Raw genomic sequence first — 21,258 nt, forward strand, 5'->3', positions numbered from 1 at the left:
AAATTAAATTAAAACAGTTAGTTCTAAAAATCCACAAGGGTAATGATATGAATTTCAGAGACATGGAAGCCTTGTTCAGAATAGATTATAACAGAAAGGCTCAGTAGAGTCAGGTTCATGAGTGTGTGACCTGTTCAGAAGTGGTTGCTTAGAAGGATCATGGCTTGGGTTAATGCTCTGCTGCTACCGTCTTGAAATCCTTAACAATTTATAAACAAGTGAACTTCATTTTCAGTTTACACGGGGCCCTGCAAATTATGTACCTGGCTCTATCTTCCTTTGTAAATGGAGAAACAGACTCCAAGAGTTTTGAAACTGCCATAATAATAGATCCAACAATTGTGTAGGCATTTCACAACTGTACAATTTTGTTACGTATTTATAAACATCTGCTGAATGGATGACTATGTATTGGCCCTCCTCACTTCGGAACCAGGTCTTGAACTTAGGGATTGTGGCAAGAAGGAACAAGGCACGTTCCGGGGGCTCACAGGGCAGGCCAGGTGGCTCACACTTGTGATCCCAGCACTTTGGGAGGCCAAGGCGGGCGGATCACTAGAGGCCAGGAGTTCGAGACCAGCCCGGGCAATACGGCAAGATTCTATCTCTACTAAAAACACAAAAATAGCCTGGCGTGGTGGCATGCGCCTGTAGTCCCAGCTACTCTGGAGGCTGAGGCAGGAGGATCACTTGAACCTGGGAGGTCGAGGCTGCAGTGAGCCCTGATCTCAACACACACACACACACAAAGAATGACTCTCGGGCTTCTTTTTTTTCTAATGGATGGAGGTAAAACCTCGAAAGCCCATGGTCAAGTGCCTTCCAAAAACAAAAACAAAAAACTAGCCTCAATGAGGAGGTCCATAGCCTCCAGCTAACCGCATTTTCAGTCACAGTGCACCGGGGACCTAAAAAAGGGTCAATCTCAGCACCATGCACTCCACCGGGTTCCTTCCGCCCCTCGAGCCCAGGATGGGAGGAGCCGAGGAACCGAAAGAGAAAACAGGCCGCGCAGGCCGCGGAGGAGCCGGGCGCCTTAATGGAGCTCCGGTCGCTGCTGTGGCTGCTGTGGCTGCTGTGGCTTCTGTGCCGGGGCGGCGGCGATGCGGACTCCCACGCCCCCTTCACCCCGACCTGGCAGCGGAGCCGCGAGCATGAGGCCGCCGCCTTCCGGGTACCAAGCGCGCGCCTCCCCGGGTCTGTCCCTGCTCCCCCACTTCCTGTCCCGGGTCTGGGCTGCGGAAGAGGGCCCCCGAGAGGCGACCCTGCTAGTGGGCACCCGTGGCTCTGCGATGCGTCTGGGGCACTGAGCTGCAGGTGCAAAAGCCAGCTTCTCTCTCCCCTCCCCTTGTGCCATGGTGTCGCTCCCCCATGCCTTTGCTCACCAAACGATTTGATTTTCCAGAAAAGATTTGCCGCTATGAATTTTTGGGACGCATCCAAATGAATAAATAGATACGTCCAAAGTGTTCTTGGTGGGAAGAAGCACCCCCTTTTAGCAATCCCCTCGATCGTTGCCACTGGCTTCCAAAGCTCCTCTATTTCTCATTTATGAGAACCAGAAACAGGGAGCAGCCTGTTGGTGGAAGGAACCTGTCGTTTTTTTTCTTCCCGAGGAGGGCGCTAGTGATCGGAAGTTAGAGACAAAGAGCCTGCCTTTAGCCTGGTTAAAGAATCCGGATGGTTAATGATTCTCCTTAAACTAACGCACCACCTTAAAAGTTCTTCCTGCCTTGTTGGAGACTGAGTTGGAGAAAAGAGAAACATTTAATTTCCTTTTCTTATTATTATGAAAATCCTTTTATAATAAATGCTTAGATTTGAGTCTAGCATGAAATCTCTGGAAGGGACCGGTTAGCTGAGCACAAATAATGATTTTCCTGAAAGCAAGGAGACTGCAAGAGATGCCGCTTTCGTGCTTGCCTCACTATGTTCTAGATATGTGATACCATTTAACACGTTTTTAAATTCGTGAAAGATGCCATTATCATGATATAATTTATTAGAAAAGAACATTCATTCTGAATCAAACGTAAGTCTGAGTTCAGTAATATTGCTCAAGAGAGTGTATCTTTTTTCCTGGTGTTTGTTGGAATTTCTCACAGGATTTCATAGCTAAGCTCATCCCCCCCCCCCACCCCCGGAAAGCCCCAATGTTTAGGAAGGCCAGCCTTCCCTGATTCTGTCCACTCTTACGTTTCGTCCAAACCGAGATGTGTACTGTTATCTCTACTTTATTATTCTTGAGTTCAGTTCTGGTTTTCAAAACTGGAAGTCCTCTTACTCTTTCAAGAACAAAATTCTGGCCTGTATTCTACCCTTATTCTGAACTTAGGTTCGTTTTCCTGGTAAATCAAACCCATTAGGGGAAAAGTCAGTCTCACCTTTATTGATAACATATTCATTGGCTACATAAATAAACACACTGTCAGGCTCCTAAAAATTAATATTTCAGGACAAAGCTCAAAGAGCTAGACTTATAAATATATTTTAACGGTTATTTAGATTTTAGATAATTTGTAAATATATATGTATATAATTTATGTAGTGACTCATACTGGTCCTGTAAAGAGGCTATACCCAGATGAACGTCTAGAAAATGTAACTTTTCTCAGGAGAAATACAAAGATCCAGGTTGAAAGATGGAAAGTTGGAAGTGGAGGAGGATGGAATTATGAAGACACTTAGTACATTTTAAAAACCTTGGGTTAAGAAATACCGAAAAAGTTTTCAAAGCAATTGCTGCCTGTAGGAATTTTCTTCATGAGAGGGATACACAGAAAGGAGAACAGTGAGGCTTCAAAGCACAGTTGCTGGAAACTGAACATCTCTTGGTGCTTAGTTGGACTTTATTCAAGAATGCTTTAAAACCGATTTTCTACCTTAGCGGTCCCCAATCTTTTTGGCACTAGGGACCGATTTCACAGAAGACAGTATTTCCATGGACGGTGGGGGTGGAGGAGGGAAGTAGGGGGATGGATGGTTTGGGGATGAAACTCTTTCATCTCAGATCATCAGACATTAGTCAGATTAGTTAGCTGGGGATTGCTGTTTGGACTTGGGATAGAGAGCTGGACACAGGGAAAGGTGGAAAGGGCCCTGCCTCCTTGGTAACCATGAAACTTCTTGTTGAAATCAAGTGAATTCATTGGTGAATTGATGACACAGGGGTTTGCAGCTGAAGATCTGGTTCAAGAAAGTCCTTGATTAATTAGTAACGTCTTTCATGATCATGGGTTTAGAGAATGGTGAAGGTTTTTAATTTGTTTTAATCATAGCCTTAGATAGTTTTGTAAGTTTCCTGGGAATGCACCTTACATGAAAGTTAAGTTAGTCCATGACTTTCCCACAGAATATTATATTCTGTTCAGTGAAACCTAGACTCCTCTATAGTTTATTATGGGATGCCTCACAAGATACCTGACTTTGGATGACACCCCTTGTCTCTGCGCTTTCACTACTTTAGAAACTTCTAGTGCTCAGGAAGCTCTTAACTATTGAATTCAGCCTACTACTTTCCTTTGTGCCAAAACCTAGATTTGCCCTTATATTTACTGATACTCATTATTTTACCACAGATCATTTGGCATTCTTATCCTTTGGGAGGCGAAGACCCAATATTGGATCCAATAAAAGTTTGATACTGTCACTTTAGAATAGTATCTATGCCAAAGCACATGTGATTTTACATAAAATTTCAGAAGCTTCACCTTAAGACCAGTTGCCATAATGACACAGGTTATATTATTATGAGATTATACATTTAGGAATGTTTATTTATGTATAAATAGATGGCCGTAGCATCTTTATAACAAGTGATCCTAACTAATGAGCTACTTATATGTGCTTGCCATAATCAGCCCCTTGAAATCTGGAATTAGGTCCTCCAAATAGGCTTTATCCAAGAAAACTTTAAAACCTATTTTTTACCTCAGTGGTCCCCAAACTTTTTGGCACCAGGGATTGGTTTCATGGAAGACAGTTTTTCCACGGACTGAGGTGTGGGGGTGGGGTGAGAAGGATGCGGATGATTTCAGGATGAAGCTGTTCCACCCCAGATCATCAAGCATAGATTCACATAAGGATGGAGCAAACTAGATCCCTCACATGCGCCGTTCCCAGTAGGGTTTGTGCTCCTATGATAATCTAATGCTGCTGCTGATCTGACAGAAGGTGGAGCTCAGGTGGTAATGCTCGCTCGCAGGCCCCTCACCACCTGCTGTGCAGCCCGGTCCTTAACAGGCCACAGACCAGTACTGGTCCATGGCCAAGGGGTTTGAGACCCATGTTCTACCTTATATAAAGATAAAAACATGAATTTGATGTTAGATAATGTTGTTCTGCAGACTTTTTCTGACAATTTTTACTTAAAGTATACATTGGCTAAATGGAAACATAAACTTAAAATCATAGATTATAATTCATTCATTCATTTGTTCATTCATCTTCCCATACATTCATCCAATACTTTATTTAATTTCTATTGTGTCTAAAGAACTGGTCTGGGTTTTCTGAGGGATACAGTGGAGAATAAGACATGTGCTATGCTCTAAGAAATGTACACAAAAAATGACTATCATTATGTTTAAACATTGTATTATCCATTTTCCTGTAAATAGAAAGAAGAATATAAACACTTACACACTAGAGAAATAGATTGTCCCAAGTAGTTCACAAAAGAATGTATTTTTAATTCAATCTTTTTGTGTGCATGCTCACACAAATACTGACTACACAGTTCTTATCATACATAGTAAATATATATCTGCATTATGTTTATACAGAGTTCAGTACACTGTATAGAAAATACTTTGTCTAAGAAACTTTTCAAAAGTGATTTATAAAAATGTATCCTTTAAAAAGCTTTTATTGTTCTAATCCAGGGCTTCTCAACAGTGGTACTATTGACATTTGAGAATGGATAGTGATTTGGTGTGGGGGGCCTTCCTCTTCATTGTAGGGTGAGTAGCAGCATTCATGGGCTCTATGCACCAGATGCCAGTGGCATCCCACCAGTGTAACAATCCCCAGTATGACAAATGAGGGACAAAATTATCCTCAGTTAGAATCACTGATCTAAAGTTTACAACTCCTAAGTCTTCCAAGAAATTCTCGGCAATGCTTTAATATTGTATACAAATATTTTACCTTTTTGCTCATCCTCAGATTTACTGCAATTTCCAGAAACTAAAGCACTCCCAAGGAGAACATTTTAAATCTATGTGTACAATTTATGATTTATCCTATGAAACTTCAAAATCTGCAAATGAAAGTTGTTAAAAGTCTGAGTAATGGAATGCAAGACAAACAATGAGTTTAAAGTGCCAAAGATAAAGTGATCTTCCGAAGTACCTTAGGCATCTCTGATAATTTCAATATAAAACTCATCCCATGGATACATGGGATTCACTGTAAGGGAATACACACATCTTTGCATATGTTGATAAGGGCAAATAAATCCTCATGATTAGTGGAAGGAAACCTAGATATCAATGGGGAAAAAATAATAGATGTTCACTGCCTTTTCAGCTGATAAAACAGACATGAAGTCCCTTAAAGTTTATGTCCCTTCGGTGGATTTCTTGCAGGCCAAATAACTATACCCCTCCACCAAGTACTAGTTGTGTGACCTTAGGCAAATCATGTATCTGTTTCTCAGATTTTTTCATATGTGAAGAGCGGGTAATGTTAGCAATTACCTTTATACAGTACTAAGTTAATTCATATAAAACACTTGGAATGAATACTTGCATTCAATTTAACAATCCTTTCAACCCTTTGTATTAAGTGCATTCAGTGGCCGAGAACTAACTTTGTAGAGAAATGAAAACAGTTTGCTCGTAAAGGATTCGCTTAGTCCTTTAGAAACAGTTGAGTACATGCAAGAAGAAAATACATGATTCCATTTATTCTTACTTAGTGGCAGTCTGTGAGAAAGATTTCACAGACTTTTCCCCTCAGGGAAGTAGATTAAGGAAATGTCTGAGAACCCCTCAAGCCACCCTCCAGGGGTTTCTGCTCTTAGATGGTTTTGAACATGACCATTTTCCTCTTAACTTACCCTAACCCGAGCATTGTCTAAGACTGTGGTTACCCATAGCTGGAAAGGTAAGAGGGCCAAGATGCCTGAGATTGCTGGAAGGACTTTCTGATCCTGTAAGAAAAATATTGGTTTCCGAGGAATTTTAAAACTGCAGCCTCACCTCCTCATGAGACTGGTTCAAGTCTCTTGTCAATAGTTATTCTGTTTTATGATCAGACTGAACCCATCCTCTGTTTGTTGTTTGGCCTTGCTGGGATGCTTCATGACTGACTACTCTGCAGTTCTTATCAATCTCCTTTGGCGTAGTTATGAAGCATCCTAGCTAGGCTAACAGGCAGGAAATTAGAATATGGAAGACACTGCTTCGAAACATATTACATTTAAATCACAGTTCAAATATGTGATCACCTCCAGTGCATGTGCACACACACACACACAAAGGCAGCTTTAAGAGATTCTACCTCTTAGAAGGATGGCTGCTAGAAGTCATAATAAGGATAGCTTTAGGGACAGAGTCTTACAGGGACAGGGTCCTAGGTATAAAGTTGAGAGGTTGTACCTGTAATAAATAGAGATTTAGTAGCACAAGATCTACCGATGCCCAAGGGACACGTTTTTCCTGGTTTTATAATCAGGATAATTTCCTCAAGCTCTTAGGTTCTGAGTTACCTTCTGTTCGGGAATCTGGTATCTCCCTTTATAACTCATTCAATTAAACACATTTAACAACAACAATAACAACAAAAAGGTGAAGGTAGTTATTTTTCACCAAATCTGTTCAAAGACTGTTCTGACTTACCAGCTCTAATTTTTCTCATGTAAGATCTAATTTTTAAACATCTGCACTTTTCCAAAGCATCAATGAGATGTTTCCTATGTATTCATCAAAACTTTACGTTTTTCCTCTCATAAATGAAGTGAAGGTTCAGGTCTTTAATATTCTATATGACTTTAGAGACGGCTACTCTAAATGTGCTCACTATCATATCCTCTGTTGAGAACATCTGCTCACTGATCCTTTACCTACCGGAGGATGTTGGATGTAATGAGCAGCAAGGGCCTCATACAAACTCTCAGTATGTGATGCTTCTATGAAATCTTTAATAGCTAGAATCAAGAGAGACCGGAAAAGTCACTTAAGAGAATTGATAATTCAAGAAATGAAATATAGGTCTTTTTAAATTTTAAATGATGCGAAACCCAGGTTAGTCAACTTGATAAGTGTATAGCAAATAAAAGAATAAATAAATGAGAATAAATATTCTTGGATATACTGATAGTATTATTTTACCATGAAAGCAACAGATTGCTTTCAATAGATAATATTGATCCTCATTTCTAATGCCATGAGAAATACTTGCTCCAAGTGAATCTGAAAGTATGGTCTTTGAGCGCCATTTCTATAATCCAAATACTCTGTTTAAAGGAAAAGGAAGATAGAGGATGAGAGTATTTTAACTGAGCATTTATTTTGCCAGTCTGTAATATGTGTTTTCCAATTATTATTTTATTTAATCCTTACATTCTGCCAGATCAGTATTACTCCATTTGTTGACTGAAATAAAGCTCAGAGAGGTTGAGTATATAGCCAAAAGTTGCACAGCAATGGTAAGACATTTCAAATTGTTGCAAAATTAAAAAGAGGCCGGGCGTGGTGACTTATGCCTGTAATCCTAGCACTTTGGGAGGCTGAGGCAGGCAGATCACGAGGTCAGGAGATTGAGACCATCCTGCGTAACACGGTGAAACTCCATCTCTACCAAAAAAAAAAAAAAAAATACAAAAAAATTAGCCGGGCGTGGTGGCAGACGCCTGTAGTCCCAGCTACTCAGGAGGCTGAGGCAGGAGAATGGCGTTAACCCGGGAGGCGGAGCTTGCAGTGAGCGGAGATCGCGCCACTGCACTCCAGCCTGCGCTACAGAGCCAGACTCCATCTCAAAATAATAACAACAACAATAATAATTATAATTATTATTATTATTATGCTGTGTTCAGAAGCCGCCAGGAAAGTACTTTTAATGTTATTAATGGTTTTGCAAAATCAAAACAAGTGGGTAGGGATTAGTGGTAGGGAGAAGAGGAAGCAGAGCATTTAGTGGTTTAGAGTATTTTGCTCTTGGCAAGAAGTCCACAATTCGTATAAAGATTGAGTAGTCCTGACATGGGCTATGGAGAGCTGTCGAAAGACAGGAGTCATTACACCGGAATGGCAAATGGAATTATTTTAGAAGTTGTCTCCTGGTTGAACAAGTGGAAGACAGCAACATTTTCAGAAGTCCTGCAGATACTGGTGCTGCTGACATAAATCAAAGAACAGTATATCAAGTGATAACAAATAGAAAATATATGTGGAGAGATTTGGCTTTTCAAACACATGGCACAAGAGCAAAACCAAGTAACTGTTACTGGAATCATCATTGAAAAATAGGGACATAAATATATAAAATAAATAAATAATATATTAATTTATTTCATTATTAAATTAGTGTTATTATAACTACTTCACAACCAGAACACCTAAACTTTGGATGGTGAAATGACACTCATAAGGCAACACAAAAATTAAGAGAAGTACAGGGGAATTCCCTGACAACGATATATAAGTTTGTTTCATCTGGCATTTGCCAACTTGAGTGGCAATATATTGTTTTACTGGTTGATGTCACAAATGATCTAGTAAGACAAACTTGCATTAGCTCTCCAACTAAATAGAGTATATGGTTCAACTACTGCCTCACCTCGCAGACACATGTGTAGAACGAACATGTATAGCATTGCCTACAATCAAGAGTCTAAAATGCATTCCTAAAATTAGATTTTCTTAATTAAACAATTTGTGTAATTTTAAGGATCTCCAAAGGGTGTACCAGCCTCTACCTCATGTGCATGCATGTGTGTGTGTGGTATATTCCTTTTTGGTTCTGCTAATATGATGTACCATACTGATGATTGATTTTGAAATTTTAAACCAACCTAGCATTTCTGAATAAACTTCACTTGGTCACAATGTATTGTCGTTTACATATATTGCTAGATTTGGTTTGCTATGAAGGATTTTGCATCTACAGCATATTTATGAGGGATACTGGTATGTAGTTCTATTTTATTTAGATATATTTTTCTGTTAGAATCAGGGTAACACTGTTCCTATTTAAGTTGCAGCTTGTTCCCTTCTTCTTGACTTTCTCAAAGGATAATATTGGTATTACTTCTTTCTTCATTGTATAAAGTTCACCAAAAAACCATCTGGGCCTGAAGTTTTCTTTGTGTTTTCACTTACAAATTTAATGCCTTTAGCTGATAAAAGGCTGCTCAAATTTTCTGTTTCTCCTTTCATCTTTGGCAGTCTGTGCCTTTCAAAAAGTTTGTCCATATTGTACAGTTTGCCAAGTTATTGTCATAAAGTTGTCAAAATATTATTCTTCTAATGCCTGAAGCATCTGTAATCATGGCTCTTCTTTCATTTCTAATATTGGTAAATTGGTTATTCATGTCTTCTCATTCTTTTTTTTTTTTTTTTTTTTTTGAGTTGGAGACTTGCTCTGTCATCCAGGTTGGAGTGCGGTGGTGTGATCTCAGCTCACTGCAACCTCCGCCTCCTGGCTTCAAATGATTTTCCTGCCTCAGCCCCCTGAGTAGCTGGGATTACAGGCATGAACCACCACGCCCAGCTAATTTTTGTATTTTTAGTAGAGACAGGCTTTCACCATGTTGGTGAGGCTGGTCTCGAACTCCTGACCTCAGGTAATCCACCCACCTCGGCCTCCCAGAGTGCTGGGATTACAGGCGTGAGCCACCGCACCCAGCCTTTTTTTCTTTTTTCTTTTTTTTTTAATCAATCACAGGAGCAATTCCTGTGAACGAATAGGGAGAGGTCCAGGTAGAGCTATCTGATTGCAATGTAATTCTAACCCTGAGTGAAGGAAAAAGGGAAGGAAGGTTGGGGAAGAGTTCCATGCTGTCTCACAGTCCAAGGAAAGTTTGGTTTGGCAAGGTCATCAGGGAGTCATTAATTAAAAACCAGCTTTCAGGGGAGTCCCATTAGTCCCCCAAATAGCAAGCCTTAGCATTCAGTCATGAGCTAGGTGCAGCCCGTAAGAACTGTGGCTTCCCTTGGTGTGATCATGGAGATTCAACTAGCAGCAACTAAACTCCCTATAGAAAGAAGGCTGAGAGGCATTCTCATGGCTGCCACATTCTCTCCTGTGCATTCTTAACATCCTGCATTCTCAGTGCCTTCCTGACTACTCCAGCTCACAAAGATGGCCAGGCGGTACTTACTAATTGAATGAATCCTCTGCATTCCTTAGCAGTTAATAATTTCTGGCTTACATTTGTCATTTGCCATATACAGAATTACTTTGTATTCTAGTTCTATTTTTACGTTTATATATCCAGGTTATATTGAAAGCTTTGCTTCGTCAAGATTATTTTTAAGTACCTCAAAAACTTTATTAATTTGTTGATTAGCAATCTTCCTAGGTATGCACAGAAGGAAAAAAAAATAAGATTATGACAAGTTCCAGAAATAATTTACTTAAAAATAAACAGCTTACAGTTGTTAAGGGCATGATATGGAAAATTTCACTTATCTACTTATTCACCAACAAATACTTATCAAGGATTTATTGAGTGCCAGGCATGTGCTATGTGAGGGTATCACTGTAAGGAATAAGACATATAAGGAGTCATCATTTTGCTTATAGGTTTTTGAGACAGACATACAATAAACACAGAAGTACATAGACAAATACTTAGAAGCACTAGGGTTGAAAAGGTACCAAATTGATAGCCCCCTGAAATTTTATTTATTCTATGTAATTGGTTAGTATTACAAAACTGAAGCATGTTTATATAAAAGATAAGCTTAAGATAAATTATCACAAAATTCAAAGTTCAGAAATCAGTAAATAATGGTCACATTTCCCCTCCAGATAGAGAAACCAGGCTGTCTTCAAATATTTCCAGAATTGCATCTGTCACAGAGCCGTTGTACCCTACATGAGATAGAGATATCTATAAAGCTTTAATAAAATCAGATTGATTTATTAATTTATTTACTCAGTCTGTTTTTCATGCTTCATTACTTAGTTCTGGGAAACACAAAGGTGAAGAGGACATATTCCATATTCATAATTGTTTAACCACATGAGTGAATGTCTATAGGTGACAATTTGCTTCTAGTGTCCAGTGTTTATTTGCAGTCTATTTCTTTTTTCCCACTATGTCAATACTTTAATAGCTGTATATGGAATGCTTGCAACAAGCCTGGTGATGGGGAATTATAAATGAATAAAATACACTTTTCTCAGCCTCAAAAAATGCCTGAAATTAGATAATAATTCTAATAGAAAATGTTTATGAATTTCCTATGGATATCTTATACAACTTTACATTGTAGTCTGAAGGAAATCAACCTTTAACTTTATAATGGAAAAATATCTCCAAGTTAGTTATACACAAATTTACTTTGGAAAACTGACATAGTAGATATGAAATAGTTTTTGTTTTTCTTCTAGGAAAGCCTTAATAGACATCGATACTTGAATTCTTTATCTCCCGGTGAAAACTCCACCGCCTTCTATGGAATAAATCAGTTTTCCTATTTGTTTCCTGAAGAGTTTAAAGGTATGGTGCGATGGTACTATTTGAGTGATTCCCTGATTTTAATTTGCTTGCTTAACTTTTGATAAATATTTAATTGTAAATCTAATAAATTGAGTAATAGTTAACATTTATTAACTATTTACCTACTAAGTGTCAGGCATGTACCATGTGCTCACATAAGAAAATAAATTCATGGCCACTGTCTTCTAATTACTGCTTAAGAAATGAATATTATAATTACGCACATTTCCATGTGGCTCTTAAGGGTAATTGTCTAATCACTTCTGCAGGTTTCTAGTGCTATTTCTGTTCGGGGCACACATGGTTCCATGGGTTATGATAGAAAAAAATGATGTCAATTATACTTATTTTTATTATTGACCTGGCTTTATCAAACAAGTCATTTTATGTGTCAACTCCAGCCTTATTGTAGGAATTCTCTTTTGTAGTTTTTAATGAATGCATTTTATATTATAGAAAAGCACAAAGGAAAAATCTAAAATAGCAGGTCTACTAGAAGGCTACTGTTTCTTCTTTAAAAGTTCCTCCCAAAGAATCCCAAGGATATAATAAAATATAATATTGGTTGTCTTTTAATATAATATTGGTTGTCTCTCTGTAATATAATGTAATATTGATTGTCTTTATATATAACAAATATATATTACATATAATATGATACATTGTGATATAATATTGGTTGTCTTTTCATTTTATGTTTCTACTCAGCCATTTATTTAAGAAGCAAACCTTCCAAGTTTCCCAGATACTCAGCAGAAGTACATAGGTCCATCCCCAATGTGTCTTGGCCATTAAGATTTGACTGGAGGGACAAGCATGTTGTGACACAAGTGAGAAACCAGCAGACGGTAAGTTTAAATCCCTCTTCTTTTCTAATCATCTAAGCATTGAAAGGCAGCTTTGATGTCAAATTTAATCAAACTTGTAATGGAACCCATCATTTCTCCAGGGAAATCACATCTAAGTCATCCAAAATGACAATGAAAGGAGAATCTCTAGAGGAATGAGAGGCAAATGTTAAAGCCCTGACTTTTATTCCTGAAGCTGTGTCCTCTTACTAATTGTTATTGCCACCAACACAGTAACTCAGGGATACTTCCCAGTAGCTGTATCACAGATACCAAGCTTTCTTTACAATAGCAGATGGAAGACTGGAGAAGGTAAACATGAGCATTAAAGGCTTAAATGGTTCAAGAAAAAAAAAGTGAAAAAGTAAAATGAAAATGGATAAATTTACCAACAGTGTGGCTGAATCTCCTGGGTTCTCAAGCCTCATCTTGCAAGCTCTATCAGAAAACCTGCCCCCATCTTCACAGGATCATATGCCTTTGAATCCGTGGGTCTTTATAAAAGTATAGTCAGTAGTCAGTTCAGCCATAACGTGACACATATATTCCAGAAAATCACCACCTATGCGGAATTGAGCAGTAACATGACAGGGATTATGGGAGAAATGAGGTTAGGTCACGCTACCTAGGAACTTAATCAATGACCTATTTTTTAAAAGACAGAAAGCTAATAGACACAGTAGCACAGTTTAAACATGCTTACTGATTAAGAAATACGTAAATACTGTAATGAATATAGCAATTGACCTTGAAAAAAGACTCAAAGTTTGCTGAGGACATGGGAGTTGGAAGGGCTACAGCTTGTGAGTTATTCTGAAGTGGTGGAAGGAGGTGCCTTTGAAATAGGAAGGAAAGTGGTAAGAGCAGATGTGGGTGGGAATGACCTATAATGCGTAGTGAACCCACCTAGCTGGCAGATGTTTGAGGGGTGCGTGCATGCTTTGCTGACATCCCCTACCTGTCTGCACCCCTCACTGTTGGCATAGGGAATAGCTGCCAACTAGGGAAAGTCAAACCCGTAACGAGAGGTGGATAGTCTCAATTTGTCTGCAGTGGAAACCTCAACAGATCATTCAGCCTTCCCTCGTACGGAAAGTGTTTCTGTCCCAGCAGTTTCTCAGTCAATGTCTAGTTAGAATGATTTTTGCTTCTCAGATTCTATCTTCATTTTTGTACATTAAGTTTTACCACCGAATCATTTGCTTTATTACTGGATTTGTAATAACATGTGAATTAGACATAAATAGAATCCTTTCAAAAATGGTCCACAGTGTATTAAAGAGGGAACTTTTAATTAGGGATCTTTAATTAAAGGAATATTCGAGAGACTCTTTTTTTTTTAAGCAGAAACTGCCCTTGTGGCTTGACTAAAACTGGCCATAGGGGTGGTGTCAGCAGCTTGTATTCACCTTTTTTCTTTTTCTTTTTTTGTTTTTTTGAGATAGAGTCTCGCTCTGTCACCCAGGCTGGAGCGCAGTGGTGTGATCTCGGCTCACTGCAACCTCCACCTCCTAGGTTCAAGCGATTGTCCTGCCTCAGCCTCCTGAGTAGCTGGGATTACAGGTGCGCCCCACCATGCCCAGCTAATTTTTGTATTTTTAGTAGAAACAGGTTTTCACCATGTTGGTCAGGCTCGTCTTGAACTCCTGACCTCATGATCTGCCTGCCTTGGCCTCCCAAAGTGCTGGGATTACAGGCGTGAGCCACCCTGTATTCACCTTTGTTGAAGTTTGGAGACCCTGCTGTATAGTGAGTGTTTTTACTATGCCATAGGCACGAGAGATATAACCTTTAAAAGAGCACTTAAAGCCATAAAGTTGCTCAAAATGTAACTCTGCAAAGATATCCAATTGTCATTCCTTTTTTTTTTTTTTTTTTTTTTTTGATCTAAGTCTGCCACACATGGCCCTCTGGTTATGTCAGGTTCATCCAATCTCAAATCTACTCTCCTCTGCCTTCTCTGTGGATCCTTCTTCCTTTTACGGGATCCTATGATCCCTGATTTCATTCCTTTTGTCTCCTCTCTTTCTTTCAGGACTAGTTCTTTTATTCTTTTGTTCTAGTTTGTTAAGTGAAAGCAAGTTAATAGATCCACTATCAGCATGATCGGCAGCCAATACTGGAGTAATGACTAATATGGGTTTATATCCTTAGGACATTTCATGTGCATCCACTATAAGCATACTTAATAGGGTATCTTTATAGCCTAAAAAGTAATTCATTAATATTTATTAATTCTCTTATCTCCATCAGCTATAATGAGCACAACATACATCTTTCCCCTCCTCACCCTTAGGATGGAAGTGGTATATGACCATGGAAGCAGAGTGTCCTGAAAAAAGCAAGGGGGATGGAAGGATGGAGTGGGAGTCAGCACACGCTCTCCAGCAGAAAAGCCACCTACAAAGAGAAGTCACATATTCAGTGAACTGAATAGTCTTTTAGAAGATCATCAGTTAGCCCAAATATTTCCTCAGTCTCTAAAAATTCACCCTTACCTTGCATTGCCAAATTTAGAATAGTAATAATGCTGACAACATGAACTAATAATTAAATGATGCTCAGAAGAGACTTTTGGTTTTCTCTTTTTTTCAATTTAAAAATCTAGAGGATAGGTATATATACCATGTAGGTTTCCAGATTCTGGAAACCTTACTTGATTTGATAACGTTATATTTAGAGATGTTGGGAAGTTGATTTAAACCCTATAAATACTACCCCTTTTTCTATTTTTAAACAGTGTGGAGGATGCTGGGCCTTCAGCGTGGTGGGGGCAGTGGAATCTGCATATGCAATAAAAGGGAAGCCCCTGGAAGACCTAAGTGTCCAGCAGGTCATTGACTGTTCGTATACTAATTATGGCTGCAATGGAGGCTCTACTCTCAATGCTTTGAACTGGTTAAACAAGGTAACTAGTCTCTCAGCCTTTTAAACTCTTTATTTCCTTTTTTGCTTGTTTACTGTGTGTTCAAAATTCAGACAGTTTGTTCACATATATTAAATAATGTTTCCATGCTCAGAAATGTAGATGATCAAAGTTTGAAGTAATTAATCAGAATATTTAAAAAGAATCATTTCTAGGCAAAGCAATTGTCAAGAAATCAAAAGGGGAAAAATCTGAAGTCTGTCTTCAGAGAAATATTTATATTTATTTCTTGACATTTCTTAGTATATACATGCTTTTTTGCAGATCTGAGTATCTCATAATTCCCCAGAAAGTTGAGAATATATGATTTTTTTATTTTCATGGAATTTCTGAATGTTAAGGTTAAAAGGGAATTAGAGACTAACTAATCTTTTACCTCTTTTTTTTTTTTTTTTTTTTTTTTTTTTGAGACAGCATCTCACTCTGTCACCCAGGCTGGAGTACACTGGCACAATCTTGGCTCATTGCAATCTCTGCTTCCCGGGTTCAAGCAATTCTGCTGCCTCAGCCTCCTGAGTAGCTAGGACTACAGGTGCCCATTACCACACTCGGCTAATTTTTTTGGTGGTTTTTTTTGTTTTGTTTTCTTTTTTTAGTAGAGATGTGGTTTCATCATATTGGCCAGGCTGATCTCGAACTCCTGACCTTGTGATCCACCCGCCTCAGCCTCCCAAAGTACTGGGATTACAGGCATGAGCCACCATGCCCAGCCTGTATCTCTTTTTATAGATGAAGAAATGAAGCCTGAGATGTGAGATCATGTTGCCAAGTCAGTAGCTGAGATGGAGTTGTACCTTCATTCCCCGACCTCTCACAGTAGGATTTGCTCAGTATACCCCAGTGTCCCTCAGTGTTCTTAGGACTTGCCCTGACAGTGTCCCAGATCCGATATCAACTGCATGAAATTTGCCAATAAGGGTGCTGTTGGGTTCTGTAAAACGTCATCAAGCCAGAGTTTCCCAAACCTGAATTCTCTTCCATTATCCATTGGTTGCATTTTTAATCACGTATTCCAGGAGCTGCTCTGTACACATTGTAGACAGCAATGAATTATGAGTCTCCTCCCTTTCATTAGCCTAGCATTCAAAAAGGGAGGATTTTGTACAGATAACTATGAAGTATTTGACACATGCTATATGAATGGCATAAAAGTGAAGTGATAGAAAGAATGCTTGGCTTACCCATTGCCTGTGTATAAACCACCGAATGGAGTCTGAAGGACTTGGCAGAACCAGAAGCACTGGGAGGAAAGTGAGCTGTCCTATAGCACCGTCAGGAGAAAGATGACAAGATTGTTATTAGATCCATGGAGGATCTACAAAAGGATGCTGTAAGATACAGAGAAGTAAGGGAGAAGGAAAGATATTGACTCCAAATGTCTAGGCTATCCAGAACAAGGTGCTTGTTCTGGATAGATTTAATTTATAATGTTAAAAGCCCAAAGTATAGGCTGGGCACAATGCCTCACGCCTATAATCCCAGTATTTCGGGAGGCCAAGGCAGGTGGATTTGTTGAGTCCAGGAGTTTAAGACCAGCCTGGGCAACAGAGTGAGACCCCGTCTTTACAAAAAATACAAAAAATTAGCCTGATGTGGTGGCTCATACCTGTAGTCACAGCTACTGGGGAGACGGAGCCCAGGAGGTGGAGGTTGCAGTGAGACAAGATCGAGCCACTGCACTCCAGCCTGAACAACAGAACAAGACTCTGTCTCAAGAAAGAAAAGCGAAAGAATGCAAAGTATATGCACATGATGGAGGTGTGTGAAACTGAATCTGTTTTGACACAGTGAAGCAAGTTCTATTTGATTTACAAAACAATTGACAGTAAACATTTTCAGTGATTGTTTTCTTTTAGATGCAAGTAAAACTGGTGAAAGATTCAGAATATCCTTTTAAAGCACAAAATGGTCTGTGCCATTACTTTTCTGGTTCACATTCTGGATTTTCAATCAAAGGTTATTCTGCATATGACTTCAGGTAAATGTCTTATTGTATCACGTTTTTCTTTATATATTTTAAATTTATGATCTGTTGACTAGTTAATAATTTGATTGAAGGCATCAGTGCATACTCTTAATCGTTGTAAAACCTGCTTTTTACTAGAAAGAGTAGCAATTACAATGAAATGTTGTAAATGTTGTTTCTTAATTATAATCTACTTAATTTTATAGTAGATTATATATTTACTATATAATTTTATATATAGTATATTATATATTTTATATATATAATATATATATTAAGTAGATATACTTAATTATATAGTAGATATGTTGTTTCTTAATTATAATCTACTTAAGTGTCATTGCAATAGAAATGAAAAATGAAAAATTTAAATTCTGTTTAAGGAATAATTTATATGTATATTTATTTGTTATGTTTTATATTTTATTATACTTATAAATTATTGGTGCATAATTTATATTTATATTTATCACCTTCATCTTATCAAATTTAGGTGTTATAATACCATTAGCATATTTCAATCTTAATGGTGAGTCCATCCAGAATTGCTTTGTGTGGCTAATATCATACAGGCTACATATCAGGAAGCATATTTTAAATACCATTTATGTTCTTTGCATTTTTCAAGACATCAGCCATTTGAAAAATATAACACAAAAATTCAGATTAGAAACAAGAGGGAAGCGTATATTACTGAAGATAAATTATGTAGCATACACTATAAGCATGATGGGAATGTAGGGATAGATAAAGACAGGCTGAGGGAAAGGACTTGTGTTGAGACTGAAGGGCAAGATAACTTTGGATAGTTTGGGGGGGAAACAATCATTAAAAATGCTTTAAAAACACATGAAAAACACAGAGCTGGCTGGAGACTCATCATGACCATTTGATAGAGTTCATGGGCGAAAAGGACAAAGAGAGACCCAACCAACTCCCGGCTTCATTAAGAAAATATATGATGGGAACTTTGCAGTCTTTTGAAACAGAGAAAACAGAGGAACTAAATTAAATTTGGATAAGGTAACACAATGCCCTATGACTTAGTGGTCCTGAATATAAAAGAATCCCTTGATCCAGATGGTATCTACCCAGGGGATCTGAAAGAAATCAAGGGTGAAATTGCATCCTTGAACAAAATGTACCCGTTTAAATGAGCATAAGTGTGCCAGAGAACTGGCAGGTTGTCAACACAACTCTGGTCTGCAACAAGGGTCCTCAGGGTGACCCTAGGAACCATGTACCAGGCAGCCTTAATTCCACAGCTGGCAGGCTACGTAGGACTTATAATGAAACGTTCAGGGTCACTGAGTACCTTGGTCAACATCTCCTTTGGGGGTAAAGGTAATGTGCTTTCTAAAATGAGAAAGTATGCCCTATAAACTGTGACTTCCTTGAGAGTATAAGGGAAGGATGTGTACAAGAAAAAACTAGATTTACAAAATATCATTAAAAGGGATTAAGGGAATCCCTTGTCATGGTAGGAAATTGAAGAATAATAGGCATTAGTCTGAATTAAGGGAAAGAGAGAATGCAGGAGTTATTGGCATTGGGCCTTTAATTAGGAAGGAAGAGGTCCCGATCAAAATCTCTTGTTTATATTGAAGATTAAACTCTAACAATACAATGCTAAGCTGATAGCATTTGACTGCAGGAAGATCTTTCTTTGATTTATGTATTCATTCAGATATTTACTGACTTTTTTTTAAGTTCAGGGAATTTGGCAAAGAACAAAACAGACAAAAACCTTGTCTTCATTAGTAATTGAGACAGACAATCAACGAAAAATAAAAATGCATATGGCATGTTAACTGTAATAATTTCCAAAGAGAACAAAAGAAAACAGTGGGAGGAAGAGGAAAGATCTGGTGGTAGGGGGAGTGTACAATTTGAGAAAGGGTTGCCTAGCAGAGTCTCACTCACTGAAAAGGTTATGTTCAAGTGAAGACGTGGAGAAGTGTGTGGACTTAACCACACAGATATCTGGGGGAAAATTGTTCCAAGCAGAGAGGCTGTAAATGCAAAGATCATGAAGCAGAAACATGTCTCGCATGTTAGAACAATGATGAAGCCACTGTGGCTGCAGTGTGGAGAAAAAAGACAAGACTAGTAGGAGATCAGGTCATACTGTCCCTGTATTAGTCTGTTTTCATACTGCTGATAAAGACATACCCAAGACTGGGAAGAAAAAGAGGTTTAATTGGACTTACAGTTCCACATGGCTGAGGAGCCCTCAGAATCATGGCGGGAGGCAAAAGGCACTTCTTACGTGGTAGCAGCAAGAGGAAATGAGGAAGAAGCAAAAGCAGAATCCCCTGATAAACCTATAAGATCTTGTGAGACTTATTCACTGTCACGAGAATAGCATGGGAAAGACCAGCCCCCATGAATTCAATTACCTCCCTCTGGGTCCCTCCACAACATATGGGAATTCTGGGAGATACAATTCAAGTTGAGACTTGGGTGGGGGCACAGTCAAACCATATCATTCCATCCCTGGCCCCTCCAAATCTCATGTCCTCACACTTCAAAACCAATCATGCCTTCCCAACAGTCCCCCAAAGTCTTAACTCATTTCAGCATTAACCCAAAAGTCCACAGTCCAAAGTGTCATCTGAGAAAAGAGAAGTCCCTTCTGCCGATGAGCCTGTAAAATCAAAAGCAAGCTAATTACTTCCTAGATACAATAGGGATACAGGTACTGGGTAAATACAGCCATTGGAGAAATTGGCCAAAACAGTGGGGTTACAGGCCCATGCAATGCCAAAATCCAGCAGGCAGTCAAATTTTGAAGTTCCAAAATGATCTCCTTTGATTCCAGATCTCACATCCAGGTCATGCTGATGCAAGATGTGGGTTCCCATGGTCTTGGGCAGCTCTACCTCTGTGCTTTGCAGGGTACAGCCTCCCTCCAGGCTGCTTTCATGGTCTGGCATTGAGTGGCTGTGGCTTTTCCAGGTGCATGGTGCAAGCTGTCAGTGGATCTACCATTCTGGGGACTGGAGGACAGTGGCCCTCTTTTCACAACTCCCGTGGGACTCTTTCGGGGTCAGACACCGCACGTTTTTCTTCTGCACTGCCCAAGCAGAGGTTTTCCTGAAGGCCCTGCTCCTGCAGCAAACTTTTGCCTGTGCATCCAGGCATTTCCGTACATCTTCTGAAATCTAGGTGGAGGTTCCCAAATCTCAGTTCTTGGCTTCTGTGCACCCACAGACTCAACCCCAAATGGAAGCTGCCAAGGCCACATCCTGAGCTCTATGTTGGCCCCTTTGAGCCATGGCTGGAGCATCTGGGACACAGGGCACTAAGTCCCTAGGCTGCACACAGCATGAGGACCCTAGGCCTAGCCCACGAAACCACATTTTCCTCCTGGGCCTCCAGGCCTGTGATGGGAGGGGCTGCCATGAAGGTATCTGACATAACCTGCAGACATTTTCCCCATGATGTTGGGGATTAACATTAGGCTCCTTGCTACTTATGCAAATTTCTGCAGCTGGCTTGAATTTCTCCTCAAAAAATGGGTTTTTCTTTTCTACTGCATCATCAGGTTGCAAATTTTCTGAACTTTTATGCTCTTTTTATGTTTCCCTTTTAAAATGGAATGCTTTTAACAGCACCCAAGTCACCTTTTGAATGCTTTGCTGCTTAGAAATTTCTTCCACCAGATACCCTAAATCATCTCTCCCAAGTTCAAAGTTCCACAAATCTCTATGGCAGTGGCAAAATGCTGCCAGTCTATTTCCTAAAACATAACAAGAGTCACCTTTGCTCCATTTCCCACAAGTTTCTTATCTCCATCTGAAACCACCTCAGCTTGGACCTAATTATTGTCCATATCACTATTGGC

At 39.1% G+C, this 21,258-nt stretch overlaps 1 protein-coding gene across 1 annotated transcript in view; it reads left to right on the plus strand.

The window, feature by feature from the left end:
* Positions 1 to 974: 974 nt before the first annotated feature.
* CTSO (cathepsin O) overlaps positions 975 to 21,258 on the plus strand; it is a 29,942-nt gene continuing 9,658 nt past the window's right edge. Inside the window, exons 1-5 of the mRNA XM_003899297.2 lie at positions 975 to 1,174; positions 11,563 to 11,671; positions 12,380 to 12,519; positions 15,260 to 15,427; positions 17,302 to 17,423. Of these exons, the coding sequence (XP_003899346.1) occupies positions 1,040 to 1,174; positions 11,563 to 11,671; positions 12,380 to 12,519; positions 15,260 to 15,427; positions 17,302 to 17,423 (674 nt within the window). The 5' untranslated portion in view covers positions 975 to 1,039. The remainder of the gene's footprint in view (positions 1,175 to 11,562; positions 11,672 to 12,379; positions 12,520 to 15,259; positions 15,428 to 17,301; positions 17,424 to 21,258) is intronic.

This window comes from Papio anubis, chromosome 3, assembly GCF_008728515.1.
Source record: "Papio anubis isolate 15944 chromosome 3, Panubis1.0, whole genome shotgun sequence".
Lineage (NCBI taxonomy): Eukaryota > Metazoa > Chordata > Mammalia > Primates > Cercopithecidae > Papio > Papio anubis.